The sequence below is a fragment of the Ranitomeya variabilis genome, chromosome 2 (assembly GCF_051348905.1).
Source record: "Ranitomeya variabilis isolate aRanVar5 chromosome 2, aRanVar5.hap1, whole genome shotgun sequence".
In the NCBI taxonomy this organism is placed as follows: Eukaryota; Metazoa; Chordata; class Amphibia; order Anura; family Dendrobatidae; genus Ranitomeya; species Ranitomeya variabilis.
In genome coordinates this window covers 431,194,784-431,209,165 of record NC_135233.1, presented here as the reverse complement: position 1 = coordinate 431,209,165, position 14,382 = coordinate 431,194,784, and the positions used below count along the sequence as shown (strand labels likewise).

The 14,382-nt window shown below is 46.7% G+C and overlaps 1 protein-coding gene across 2 annotated transcripts; it reads left to right on the top strand.

Moving 5' to 3' along the window:
• Window positions 1-1,697: 1,697 nt before the first annotated feature.
• Window positions 1,698-13,950, top strand: LOC143806459 (CD59 glycoprotein-like). 2 transcript variants are annotated; one of them, XM_077287021.1, is made up of 4 exons: window positions 1,698-1,779; window positions 9,749-9,823; window positions 10,496-10,597; window positions 13,517-13,950. In XM_077287021.1, exons 2-4 carry the CDS (start codon window positions 9,754-9,756, stop codon window positions 13,717-13,719), a joined length of 375 nt encoding a protein of 124 aa, XP_077143136.1. In that variant the 5' UTR covers window positions 1,698-1,779; window positions 9,749-9,753; the 3' UTR covers window positions 13,720-13,950. The 2 variants fall into 2 exon arrangements, with proteins under 2 accessions (XP_077143136.1, XP_077143137.1); XM_077287022.1 differs by lacking the exon at window positions 1,698-1,779 and adding an exon at window positions 7,804-7,985.
• Window positions 13,951-14,382: the final 432 nt, after the last annotated feature.

The window sequence follows — 14,382 nt, the reverse complement described above, 5'->3', positions numbered from 1 at the left end:
TGCTGGCCGGACTTTAGCCATGCCCACTTCCCCTTAAGTTACGGCGCTCAACACTCCCACTACAGACAAGCGGTGGACACCGCGTCGCTGAGCTACACGCCAGACACTTTAAGGAATACAGGTCGGTTAGTCACTTTATTTACACACCGCTATATCACCGCTGAATCACCAATTATATGGAACTCAATATCCTGCATTATTTCAGGCTGCAGTCTGTATACCGGACAAAAATATAGCCGGATCCACAGGAGCCTATTCCTATACAAACCTGGTAGGCACTCCGCCAGCTCACTTTTATCTAACAGTGCGGCACGTCACTTATATATTATTCCTATATCCACGCTTTACCTATAGATCATAGGCGTACCAAAGCTCCACAGCACGGTTCATAAAAAAAAATAATTCCTGCTTCTTCTTGACAAATAGGGTATGTCATATTACATCTCTTTATCTCTATGCAATTATATCTGAATATCTCCTGCCATTTTATACTTTGAAAGCAAATAGCCTTACTATGGGATTATGTGGATGTACAATATGTTGGTGTTTACTTTCTCCGTGGATGTATCTATTTGACATGTTCTTTTACCACTGTTACTATTTATTTATTTTCGGAGTGATGACAACTCATTTTGTTTTTTATTCTATATTTAGTTACTGAGGAAGGCCAAAAAGGCCAAAACGTTTAAATTTCTCCTTTGCCACAATAAAAGGAGATTCACCTTAAGTTGAGTGCCAGGTTTTATTTATTTCATTGTATCATTGTCCTGCTGCATAACCCAAGTGCACTTCAGTTGAGGTAACGAACAGATGACCGAACATTCTCCTTCAGGATTTTTTGATACACAGCAAAATTCATGGTTCCATTTACCACAGCAAGTCTTCCAGATCCTGAAGCAGCAAAACAGCCCCAGACCATCAGACAAACACCACCATACTTTACTGGTGGTATGATGTTCCTTTTCTAAAATGCTGTGTTACTTCTACGCCAGATGTAATGGGACATACACCTTCCAAAAAGTTCAAGTTTTGTCTCGTCAGTCCACAGAGTATTCTCCTAAAAGTCTTGGGGATCATCCAGATGCTTTCTGGCAAAACTGAGACGAGTCTTACTGCTCAGCAGTGGTTTTTGTCTTGGAACTCGTCCATGCAGGCCATTTTTACCCAGTCTCTTCTTATGGTGGAGGAGGTGCCTTAAATGGTAAGTGTCCTCCAGCAATTGGCTGGGGACACTATAGAAGGATGTGCGCAGCCCCTTTAAGACAGGGGAAGTGTGAGCATCCAAAGCACAGTGCCCGGGGACGCTAGCCAACATTTGTACAAATCTTGATTTTTTTTTGCTCCGGGACAATGCACATTTTCCAGAACGTCCCAGCAAATTCAAGACGTAAATGGGTTGTACGTATGAATCCCATCTTTTCCATATATTTTTTTAAATTAACAAAATAAATAAAATGAACCCTTTAAAAAGAAAATGCAAAATTACACATTTCGTAACGCTGAAGGAGGGGAGCTTTACCTCCGATAGACTGACATTGGCATTCATGCCAGCTCCAGATATTTTCTTATTATCATGGTTGTCATTGAGGGGGGGGGGAATAATTTTTCCTTCCTCTTTATTATCACTGCGATTACACATATTTAGTAGGTTGGGCTGTGTTCTCAAACTTCCTCCTAAACGACGTCTGTCCACAAGAATAAGGAGTGCCTGAGCTCATAAAACTTCCTTCATATTCTCTGGCACACTTCAGGAGAGGAAGCCTGTGAACTGCAAACTCTGTAAGTACAGATATTATTTCTGGATCATATGTAATATAGATCGATCCCAGTCTTGAACCCTAATATGGTGACAGTCACATGAAATAGGACATTTGTAGCTTTACGGTTCTGTAAATTCTCATATGCTATGTCCAAGCGGCTGGTTTATGGTGGCTGTAATATGGGAAGGACATCTACAATATATAGGTATGTTTGGGTTCAAACAATTAGCAGCGGTGACGTGTGCAATATTCATGACCACTCCTGAAGCCTGAAAATAAAAAAAAAAAGACAAGAGCAGCAGGGCACAAGCAGCACTGGACCCTGGGAGGATTTGTAACACCTCTCGTTATTATTTTAACGTAGCACTGGCCAATAGATTGTAAAATCGTATTCTGGGAAAAACCCTTTAAACCTCTCCCCAGTCCCACTATGAAACACCCCCAACCCTCCCGGGAACACAATCTTTGGACTGTAAATTGTCGGAACTCTATCTGAAAATTTGGGACAGTTCCATCAATTTTAGGACAGTTATCAAGTATGGAAGTATTCAGCGGGATTGTGATGATCCTCGGAGATATCACTGAAGAAGCCAGAAAGCTTTTGAACCTAAGGCTACTTTCACACTAGCGTTGTGCACTGCACGTCGCTATGCGTCGTTTTGTAGAAAAAACGCATCTGCTGGTTGAATCGAACTGGCAGGAACTGAAAGATGGGGAGAGTATTCCCAGAGGGAAGAGCTTGAAGGAGACGCCAGGTCAGGTGGCAGCTGTGGCACAGTTGCTAAATATAAAAGGCCGGGATGGCAAAGCAGGAACTAACTAGGGAAATAACAGGCAAATACTGCTGCCCTTTTTTTGCTCTGTGAATTTTTTTGGGGATTCTAATTCCTCTTATTGTGGCTTTGCTTTTATTTTAGTGTAGGTACTCACAAGTGTGAGGACCCTTGAAGCGGGTAACGAGCTACCATATCATGGCCCAGATATAGACCAATACCTCATATTTATTATATATATTTTTTGCACATTATTTATATTCAGGGTGCAGCCAGGCTCATTAATTTTGGCCTTGTAGACTGGTGTGTCTGTCCTCATGGGGTGCACTTATTTAGTGCTGGGTAGCCCGCCTAATCTAATAGTGGTTTCAGGTTCAGTGAACACAGGCAACGGGAACAGTTCTGGGTTAGACAATACGTGGCACAGGTTCAGCTTCAGAATAAGCGGGATCTACAACAGGCTCAGGAATAGGTTCAGGGACCTGACAACTATCAGGGGCAAACACAAACTAGCCCTAAAAGATGTTGTACAGGCACCTACCTACAGAGGGGTGTGCCTTTAATACTAGTTGCCTTCCAGCTATTGGCTGGGGGCATTTCCAAAGTGCGACTTTAAGAATCGGGAAGTGGGTGCACTAAGTGTGCCACCGGGAGACCAGCGCAGGTCTGGGGGAACCAGGAAGCCGTGAAGGGAATGGAGATACTGCTGAGCTGCTGGAGTGGTGAGTATGCCGGCCTCCCTGCTGAGAGGAGGGAGCATGCAGGGACGTTGGCATTAGCGTTACAAGGAGAAGTCCTGGGTGAATCGAGGAGCTGTTACTTCCAGCGCAGACATACGGTACAGGGTGTGGGCCGGGGCCGTGCTTCAGGGGACCCAGGTGACCAGTGTGATGAACACACTGGGTACCAAGTGACTCACATATTGGGGACTTAGCGGAAAGTACCAGTGACCCGTTTGGGCCAGTGTAACAACCAGAGGCGCCTATGCCAGTGTTAGGCATAGTATCGGTTGACTATCACTGCCATCTCATTGTCTGCATTGTTGCATCCAAGTAACCTGGTCACAATATGTGTTTGAGAATTACACCTTTATCGAGAAGAGTCTGATTGCTCCTTGTAGAACGAGCGTGTACATTGTGTTCCTGTTTCACAATGTCTTGCAGAAGCAAGAGGTGGTGCCCCTTGCAAAAGTTTGTGCACTGTGTTGATCACGTAGTTTTTGGAAACTTCACTTAATTTTGGTGGTCAGGAGAATTTTCTTGAGAAATATAGCAAATATTGTACTTGTATCTATGCAAGAGGCTGGTGCAACCTTGTGATATAATCTGCGGCAGAGGACGCTGTCCTAATGAGGGAGTCACACAGTGGCACCGTGAGTTTGGGTAAAGAGCCACCAGCAATCTTTAGTGCTACTTGACCTCTTGGGGGATTAGTAGTGGGGTCATCGTCCTCTGCACCCCGGTAAAGAAACAATCTAAAGGCCCCGTCTCACATAGCGAGATCGCTAGCGAGATCGCTGCTGAGTCACAAGTTTTGTGACGCAACAGCGACCTCAGTAGCGATCTCGCTATGTGTGACACCTACCAGCGATCAGGCCCCTGCTGCGAGATCGCTGGTCGTGTCGGAATGGCCTGGACCTTTTTTCGGTCGTTGAGGTCCCGCTGACATCGCTGAATCGGTGTGTGTGACACCGATCCAGCGATGTCTTCACTGGTAACCAGGGTAAACATCGGGTTACTAAGAGCGGTGCCGCGCTTAGTAACCCGATGTTTACCCTGGTTACCAAAAAAAACAAACAGTACATACTCGCCTTTCGGTGTCCAGGTCCCTCGCCGTCTGCTTCCTGCTCTGACTGACTGCCAGCCGTACAGTGAGAGCAGAGCGCAGCACCGCTGACGTCACCGCTGCGCTCTGCTCTCAGTGTACGGCGGCACTCAGTCAGAGCAGGAAGCAGACGGCGAGGGACCTGGACACCGAAAGGCGAGTATGTACTGTTTGGTTTTTTTGGTAACCAGGGTAAACATCGGGTTACTAAGCGCGGCCCTGCGCGATAGCGATATCGTTTAGTGTGACGGTACCTTTAGGCTAATGTACCGTCATACTCAGCGACGCTGCGGCAATATAGACAACGAGCCGACCTAAACTAGATCGCTGGAGCGTCGCTGTTTAGGTCGCTGGAGAGACGTCAAACACAGCAACTCCAGAACGATGCAGGAGCGATCCAGTGACGTAACGGCGACTCACTTCTTGTTCTCGCTGGTTGTTAGCTCCACGTCAAACAGCCGGAGTGTACCGACTGGCTAGAAGGAGACGCTGCGACGCCTCCTATGCTCGTTGCTGGCGTCGTTGCTTTTGATGTCAAACATGACGATACACGCCGACCTGGCGACAAAATAAAGTTCTGGACTTCTAGCTCCGACCAGCGATGGCACAGCGGGATCCAGATCGCTGCTGCGTGTCAAACACAACGAGATCGCTATCCAGGACGCTGCAACGTCACGGATTGTTGTCGTTCTCTTTGCAAAGTTGCTGAGTGTGACGGTACCTTCCAGTGACAATTATCACAAAGCGTGCTCTGCCTCTGCGTGAGATAAGAATTAGACCCCCTTACACACTCATAGGGATGAATGTGGATGACCGTCACAGGGGGTCTGCTTGTACAGACAGATGCCATAAGAAACTAGACAAAATACATGAAATAAAGCTAGTTGCCTGCTCTGATGTCGGGGTCTCCAATCTGTGGACAGCACTGCACAATATAGAAATAATGGATAATATAAAAAAAAGTTTTTGTTTTTTTTTGCTAAATAAACTTTTTTTCCCCAATTTCTAGCACACATGAGGCTCAGTGGGTAATGCTGAGTACGGAGTATATTTGGTCGGATCTGTGGGTTACATATCTTTAAAGCCTACTCATTTACTGGCGATGCAGATCTCCCCGCACCGCTGTATCCACGCATCTGAAGCTCCTGAATGTTTGGCGGCACAGTTGTTGTTGCAATCATACCACACCTTGAACGTACCCAATTGTATCTGTACCGCCCCAGCACGCAGAGTCACACCCAACATCAAGTCAGGCGGTAGATTAAAAGTTAGATAAAGTTTAAGTAAACTATATCTGCTCACTTAGTTATTGTGATCTGAATCTGCGGCATAAAAGGCTCATACAGACGTCTGTGGATCTCGGTCCGATCCCGCAAAGCATGGACTGGACACGGCCGGACCCAGGCGTGACAGCTTCATATATTTCTATGAGACTGTCCCGCTTGGGTTGGGAGAGCCGCTGCCAGTCGGTGCATTAGCGGTTCATATTTGGACCTATTTGCACGGATGTCAAGATGAGCCCTTACAGTCCAACTAGGGGATCACTTGATCGCTCACGTTTTGATGTCTTAAATGGAACCTCTCAGAATATTTTTAGTGGTGATGCTGTTTAGGTGCCTGTCCCCCAATGAAAACGAGACCTTTTATGTAGCGATCGGATGTGCCAGTTATGAGAAATCCAGCACAGAAGTCATATGCAAATCAGATGGGAAGTGCATGGGGGCGTGTCAATGCCTTTGGAAGAAGCCGGATCGGTCAGTAGTGAGGAGAGAATCAGCAGGATCCCAGTCCAGCAGCCCGGTCAGTATTACATGGCTGTTGGACGGAGGCCCTACAAATTGACTCTTCCCTTTAAAAAGTAACTGCACTTTAAAAGAAAAAAAAATCTTTTAACAAGTCAGAGAGGTGCCAGAAGGTTTGTTGGGTGGGAGACTGCGTGCCAAGACGCCCACTGATCATTTAGACATGAGCAGGCGCATTCTGCTGAGCGCTGAATTCCTCCAAAATTGAAGGCAGGCTTTCTGTTGACCCCATGTGTTGTCCCCTTTTGCAGAATTTTTGTAATATTTAAATGCATGTATTTAAGGGTAAAAATTAATTTTTTAAATTGGGTCCCCGGCCTCTCCCAGGGCTGTTGCATGTGATTGACAGGTCTCTCCCATACCTGTCGATCACCTTTAGCAGCGCCGGGCAAGTCTCATCTATTCCTTTGGTCCCTGGGCCCATCTTTATGCTATGTGCACACGTTCAGGATTTTTCGTGTTTTTTTTGGCGTTTTTTTCGCTATAAAAACGCATACATTAAGCATCCTATTTATTAGAATGCATTCCGCATTTTTTGTGCACATGTTGCGTTTTTTTCAGCGGCAGAATCGCATTCCGGAAAAAAACGCAGCATGTTCATTCTTTGTGCGGAACCGCCGAGATTCCGCACACATAGGAATGCATTGATCCGCCTACTTTCTGCATGTGGCTATGCCCACCATGCGGGAAGTAAGCGGATCATGTGCGGTTGGTACCCAGGGTGGAGGAGAGGAGACTCGTCTCCAGGCCCTGGGAACCATATAATTGTTAAAAAAAAGAATTAAAATAATAAATCTTGATATTCTCACCTTCCGGCATCCCTCGCAGACTTCCCGCTCCTCGCGATGCTCCTGTTCGCAGTGATGCATTGCGAGAATGACCTGTGATGATGTAGCGGTCTTGCGAGATGCTCCGTCATCATTATTGCCGTGAGGCATCACTGGGACTGGAGCATCGCGAGGAGCGGGAATGCTGCGAGGGACGCCGGAAGGTGAGAATATCACGATTTTTATTTTTAACATTTTATATTTTTACATAGGCATAGGCAGCATCAATAGTAAAAAGTTGGTCACACTTGTCAAACACTGTGTTTGACAAGTGTGACCAACCTGTCAATCATTTTTCCAAGCGATCCTACAGATCGCCTGGAAAACGCTAGCATTCTGCAAGCTAATTACGTTGTAAAACGCTAGTGGTTAGCGGGAATATGCATGCCAATTCCGCATGCGATATATCCGCGGCAGGAGTTGCGCGGCAATTCCGGATGTGTGCACATAGCCTTAAATTATAATTTCTCCAACACACCAGAGTATTTCCCAGATCTACCAATCTGATTCATGCTGCATGTTGCAATAATCATCTGACAGGTTCCAACCTGCAACCAATTATACGGAGCAACAAAAGCAGTAGACGGCGAATGGTGCAAAATTAGAAAACCAAATGCAAAAATGATTTGTTACCTCAAAAAAAAAAAAAAGAAGAAATTGACTTTTTTTTTCTTAATCTGCAGCATGTCAATTTTGTTGCAAAAATGCATCTTTTTGGGGAAGATTTTTCCCATTTATTTTAAGTTGACCTTCAAAAGAAAGAACAGGCTTTATAGGGAATATGTCTGCATATATTTGGGCAACATGCTTTGACTTTATGCTGAGGCTTTAGCTCTCTCTGGAGGAAGTGCTGGAATGATAGGATCAGCTCATGTAGATCTGTCTGTCAGTCATGGGGTTAACATGGAGTCCCGCCTACAGAATGGAGGAGGATAGGGGGCGTCTGGAGCAGATGATTGCAGCCCTGGCTTCCAGGACATAGACTGGCACTGGACTCAGGTAAGGTGTCCCCTATATACCGCTCCTGCAGCCTGGGCATTACCTGCAGGGCATGCCTGGACACTGTTGGGGAGGGGAGGGTTGTATTTCTGCCTGTAATTGCTGGAAGGAGGGTGGGTGTCCTCAGCCTGAGCTGCTGCCTGGCTCTGGCACCATCTCATGCAGATACTGCACCCCTAGTAGGGAGTGTTATTGTCTCCTGTGGGGCAACATGTTTTGGGCTGTGAAATCTTCACTTCTCAGGCGTTCACTTTGCTTCAATCCCAGCAGTGTTAGAAGTTAAGAAAAGGCTTATTATTGTTTGTATTTAATACAAAACAAAAACCGAGCACCTCATTTATTAGCTGTGACTGTCACTCGCCCGTGTTCATGTAGCTCTAAACTTTGGGCCTTTTCTGTGTTTTTAGTTACACGTCTATATATGTAAAGAAGAATACCAGAATTTGCCCCCAAACCGTATGACGCCTGATATTCCTGTACTGTGTTTGTGCCATTGTGCCCACAGGGTCCGGGAACGTTCTGGCATATTCGGGAGGCGCCGGGGAACAATGGTTTCTGTAGTGTCACCATTCTCGTGTTTAGAGGATAATGACATCCAGAAAACATTCCTGTACACCAGGGTCTGTGACTCTCTCCCTGCCCTCCATGTGTAATGAGGGGTCTGTGACTCTCTCCCTGCCCTCCATGTGTAATGAGGGGTCTGTGACTCTCTCCCTGCCCTCCATGTGGAATAAGGGGGTCTGTGACTCTTTCCCTGCCTTCCATGTGTAATGAGGGGTCTGTGACTCTCTCCCTGCCCTCCATGTGTAATGAGGGGGTCTGTGACTCTCTCCCTGCCCTCCATGTGTAATGAGGGGTCTGTGACTCTCTCCCTGCCCTCCATGTGTAATGAGGGGGTCTGTGACTCTCCCCCTGCCCTCCATGTGTAATGAGGGGGTCTGTGGCTCTCTCCCTGCCCTCCATGTGTAATGAGGGGGTCTGTGACTCTCTCCCTGCCCCCCATGTGTAATGAGGGGGTCTGTGGCTCTCTCCCTGCCCACCATGTGTAATGAGGGGTCTGTGACTCCCTCCCTGCCCTCCATGTGTAACGAGGGGTCTGTGACTCTCTCCCTGCCCTCCATGTGTAACGAGGGGGTGTGTGACTCTCTCCCTGCCCTCCATGTGTAACGAGGGGGTGTGTGACTCTCTCCCTGCCCTCCATGTGTAACGAGGGGGTGTGTGACTCTCTCCCTGCCCTCCATGTGTAATGAGGGGGTCTGTGACTCTCTCCCTGCCCTCCATGTGTAATGAGGGGTCTGTCACCCTCTCCCTGCCCTCCATGTGTAATGAGGGGGTCTGTGACTCTCCCTGCCCTTCGAATGGTTCCTGATAAATCCATGTTTTTCTTAGTGTGTTATTGAGTTGTTAAGATCTATGGGCCGGACATAGATCTTCCTGAGAATCCACCTAAAGATGTTATGTAAATCAAAGGGGGCGTGACCAGTGTGAGAGATGTAATGACTGACAGTCTGCTGTCCTGACCTGATAGAAAGAAAAGTTACAAGCTCTACTGTCAGACAATTAGAACAAGCTCACTGATGGGCACCTCAGTTCACTCATTCTGCAGTCATCAATAAACAGTGTAAAACACAGGCTATAGAAGGCAAATGGTGCAATTCTTTAATAAAACCCAATTGTAAACATTTTTGTAGCTCCAAAATACATGTTTAAGCAAAAAAGGACCTTGTCACTGACATTTTTTTTTTTTTTCCCCCCACATACAGGAATCATGAGGACTCCTGGGATCGGCTGTGTTCTCCTTGCTTTAGGACTGGTCTTCCTTTCACTATGCTCTACAGGTAAGCCTTGCTCCATGGAGAAAAGGCACATAAATTATGGAAATTTTTAAAGGGAACCTGTCACCCCGTTTTTTTCAGTGTGAGATGAAAAATACCGTTAAATAGGGCCTGAGCTGTGCATTACAATAGTGTAGTTTGTGTACCCTGATTCCCCACCTATGCTGCCGAAATACCTTACCAAAGTCGCCGTTTTCACCTGTCAATCAAGGTGGTCTGGTCAAATGGGCGTGGTGACATCGCTGTTTCTTCCCCCAGATCTTGCTTATCTTTCCGAGGGTGGCGTAGTGGTTTGCGCATGCCCAACTGCCGAATCCACTGCGCAGGTGAAGAAAAAGAGCGCGATCTGTGCTATTCCCCTGGTTATCGGTGGGGGCGGCCATCTTCCTGAGGCCGCGCGTGCGCAGATGGAGCGCTCTGCTGCCCGGGGCTTCAGGAAAATGGCCGCGGGATGCCGCGCGTGCGCAGATGGAGATCGCGGCGGCCATTTTTCTGAAGCAGAGTTCGCAAACCACCAAAGTGGTCACCGGGAAATATGTCACATATAGGCAGGGTGGAGAAAAAAGTGCAGGAGAATAAAAGATTGTACATTATGTGGGGGAAGTAAAGGGTAACCAGAAGGGGTTTCTACTTTCCAATAAGTTCTGATCCGTTTTGCTGTTCTTTCTCTTTCAGGCCAGGCTATTAAATGCTTTACTTGCAGCAATTGGAGTTATTTAAAATGTGACACCAATGCCACCTGTGCAGATTCAGAAAACGCCTGCATGAGGATCACACGTATGTATATCTGAGTGATGTATACATGTGCCGTAAATGTTTATTATCTGGGATACTTTGCAGCAAGCTGTGCGGTTCTTGCAGTGCCCTCCACCCGCCAGGCAGTATGGACACGCCACAATAAGGTGGCTGCAATTCGAAAGTCGCCAAATAGTGGTGACTCCATATTGTATAATTAGAAGGTGGTGGTGCAGAGGGATGCAATAAAAATTACCTCCACCTTTCCATCGTCCAAATGTAAAATGTATTTATTAACAATATTGAAAAACTTTTCTCTTGTCCGCAATGAAACAAGAACAATGTAATGGCCCAACACAAGAAATATAATGAGTGGTTTCTCTCCATTCACAAGAAAGTAGCATGTTGACTTCTGCAGTCTGTTATTCTGTGTCATGACTTGGTAGTGCCCCTCTGGCTGTTACGACCCGCCGCAGACATGATGCATTGCTTGACACTGTCTCCTGAGGAATCTGAGCCCAGTCCTCATGGGCAATAACGTCCAGGTCACTAACATTTTTTGGGTTTGCTGCAGCCGCCTTATTCACACTCCACTAAAGGTGGTGTTTTTTTTTTTTTTGGTTTTTTTTATGGGATTCAAGTGAGATCACTGTGATGGCCACTCAAGGGGTCTTTCTGAAACCAAGTCTTGGTGGACTTTGAGGTGCTGGGATTCATCTCTTATTGGAGGCTCCAGTGACACCTAGCTTCACCTTCCTCATGAAAGGCATGATGTTTTCTCTTAAGATTTCCTGATAGACTATTGAATTCATCTTGCCCTACAAATGCTACAGGTTTCCGGTTCCAGAGCATCGTGGAGCCCCCACCACTCCTCACTGTAGACAAGGTGTTATACTCAGAGATGTTCTTTTCACTGTGGGCCTCACTGTGGACCCCACAGGTTGTTCTTTTAACTGTGGGGCCCACAGCACTCCTGCCGCATCTCACTGTAGGCCCCATGGAGCCTCCGTTGTGCCTCACCGTGGGCAGGGTGTTTTTTTTTTTCAGCACATGCTTCATTATTTTATTTTTTTTTTTCTCCAGACATGGCGTTGATCCATAGGTCCTGAAAAATTCCACTTCTGTTGAGACGGCACTTCTTGTGCTTTTGGGTCAGTAGAGGTGACGTCTTGGAGTTCGGGCTTGGCGATCTTCAGTGTTTAGTATGCGCTTTACCATGCAAGCGGAAACTTCAGCACCTGCTGACACCAGATTTTACTGCAGTCACTTGTAGGATTTTGACCACCTACATCCTCTTTCTGCTATGTTTGGGTAGTGTCACCGGTGTTCCTATAACCTTGGTTTTCTGTGAATTCTGTTTCCAGCTGTATCTATAGGATCATTCAATCTATTAGAGATTCAATGATCCTAGAGATCTATTTAATCATAATATAGCAATCAGTTGTACTAATATTGTAAGTTATCCTTTGGAGAGATGATAACTTATTGATCGATGGAGGTCCGACTTCTGGTTGAGTATTAAGGGGGGTCAGTATTAGAAATCTATATTTTGGGGTGTGATGAAGTCGATTGAAGGCACCAGTTGGTGGCTTGTTCTATGAAAGTTGGCAATGTATATGTGTGTTACTAGATGTTTCCAGCCAGCTAACGCTCGGCACGCTCATTGCTATCTAATTAACGCTGCTGGTGATTAAACTAAAGTAAATAATGACAACATTCAATAGCGCTTACGCAGGCGGTAATTTAACTTAAAATGAAGTTAATAACAATAGTGGGGTGGGGGGCGTGATTATGGGTGGTGATGGGGTGGGGGGCGTGATTATGGGTGGTGATGGGGTGGGGGGCGTGATTATGGGTGGTGATGGGGTGGGGGGCGTGATTATGGGTGGTGATGGGGTGGGGGGCGTGATTATGGGTGGTGATGGGGTGGGGGGCGTGATTATGGGTGGTGATGGGGTGGGGGGCGTGATTATGGGTGGTGATGGGGTGGGGGGCGTGATTATGGGTGGTGATGGGGTGGGGGGCGTGATTATGGGTGGTGATGGGGTGGGGGGCGTGATTATGGGTGGTGATGGGGTGGGGGGCGTGATTATGGGTGGTGATGGGGTGGGGGGCGTGATTATGGGTGGTGATGGGGTGGGGGGCGTGATTATGGGTGGTGATGGGGTGGGGGGCGTGATTATGGGTGGTGATGGGGTGGGGGGCGTGATTATGGGTGGTGATGGGGTGGGGGGCGTGATTATGGGTGGTGATGGGGTGGGGGGCGTGATTATGGGTGGTGATGGGGTGGGGGGCGTGATTATGGGTGGTGATGGGGTGGGGGGCGTGATTATGGGTGGTGATGGGGTGGGGGGCGTGATTATGGGTGGTGATGGGGTGGGGAGCGTGATTATGGGTGGTGATGGGGTGGGGGGCGTGATTATGGGTGGTGATGGGGTGGGGGGCGTGATTATGGGTGGTGATGGGGTGGGGGCGGGGCTACTGTGCAGGGGGTGGGATTAGCGAGTAATCACGATGAGATATATATATATATATATATATATATATATATATATATATATATATATATCAATAAGGGAAAAAAAAAAAATCTGTTGATTGTAAGTTATGTCCTATCCATAGCACATGGAGCAGACACACTGGGGGGCTGCCAGAGATAATGAAGCGCTGGACTCTGTCTGCAGCAGTCCCATAGACAATGAGTGGAGCAGAGGGGCGCATATTAAATCTAGGGCTTGGTGGTGATCCCAGCAGTCGGACTCTCTGCGATCAGTAAGCTTTTTCCTCTACACTATGGACAGGCGAAAACTTACAATCTTGGGTGAACTACTTTCATGCATGCTTTCTCAGAATCTCCTCAAAAGTTATCTAGGACATCTTAAATCCTTGTTTTCCCAGAGTGAATGCATAATGGTCGCGCTGCAGTTCTCACATTAACGCTATTCATTTCACCCTTTTTAGTATCAACTGGCGAGAGCAAATACAGCTGCAGAATTTACGACAAGTGCAAGTCTGAATTGGTCAGCCAGGAAAACGGAGGAATTAAAAACTTTGAAATAAAATGCTGCCAGAAAGACCTGTGTAACGACGGCCTGGTGGCTTCCCCCAACACGGTCCTGCTCCTGAGCCTGGCTGCGGCTCTGCCGCTGCTGCTGTCCTCATGATCTCCGCTCCGCAGCGCTCAGGTCTCTATAGATGTGTCCGCAGCTAATCAAGTCAGCGCTTCATAAATTATTACGTTTTCTGCTTAGATTTTGGCTATTAATTTCCAGGTTAAAATATGAAGATTGCCATCTGATTGGTCGCGATGAGCACTACAGCCATATTGTTTGTTTTATTTGCGCTAGTTCACCAGTATTTATTATTAATAAATGGCATTATTATAGTTCACTTTATTTACACTTTTTTTTTTTTCTTCTTTTCTGAGAGATGAAAATGGGATATATAACACAAGGTACATGCATAAAATTACCCCAGAGCTGCACTCACTATTCTGCTGGTGCAGTCACTGTGTACATACATTACATTACTGATCCTGAGTTACCTCCTGTATTATACTCCAGAGCTGCACTCACTACTCTGCTGGTGCAGTCACTGTGTCCGAGCATTCCTACAAGGAATCTGACCCCCTTAAACTAGCTTTTTTCTGCGGTGTTGCTATCAGTGTGGCAAGAGTGGGAGAAGAGGGTTGCATTGACAATCCAACACAATGGGCTGTATATTGCATTGAATTTTCATGGTATGCATTGACCTTTCCCCAGCTCTCCCTGGCTCCTGAATGTCTCTGTATACTGCATTGAATTTTCTATGCCTTCCCTGGATCTGAG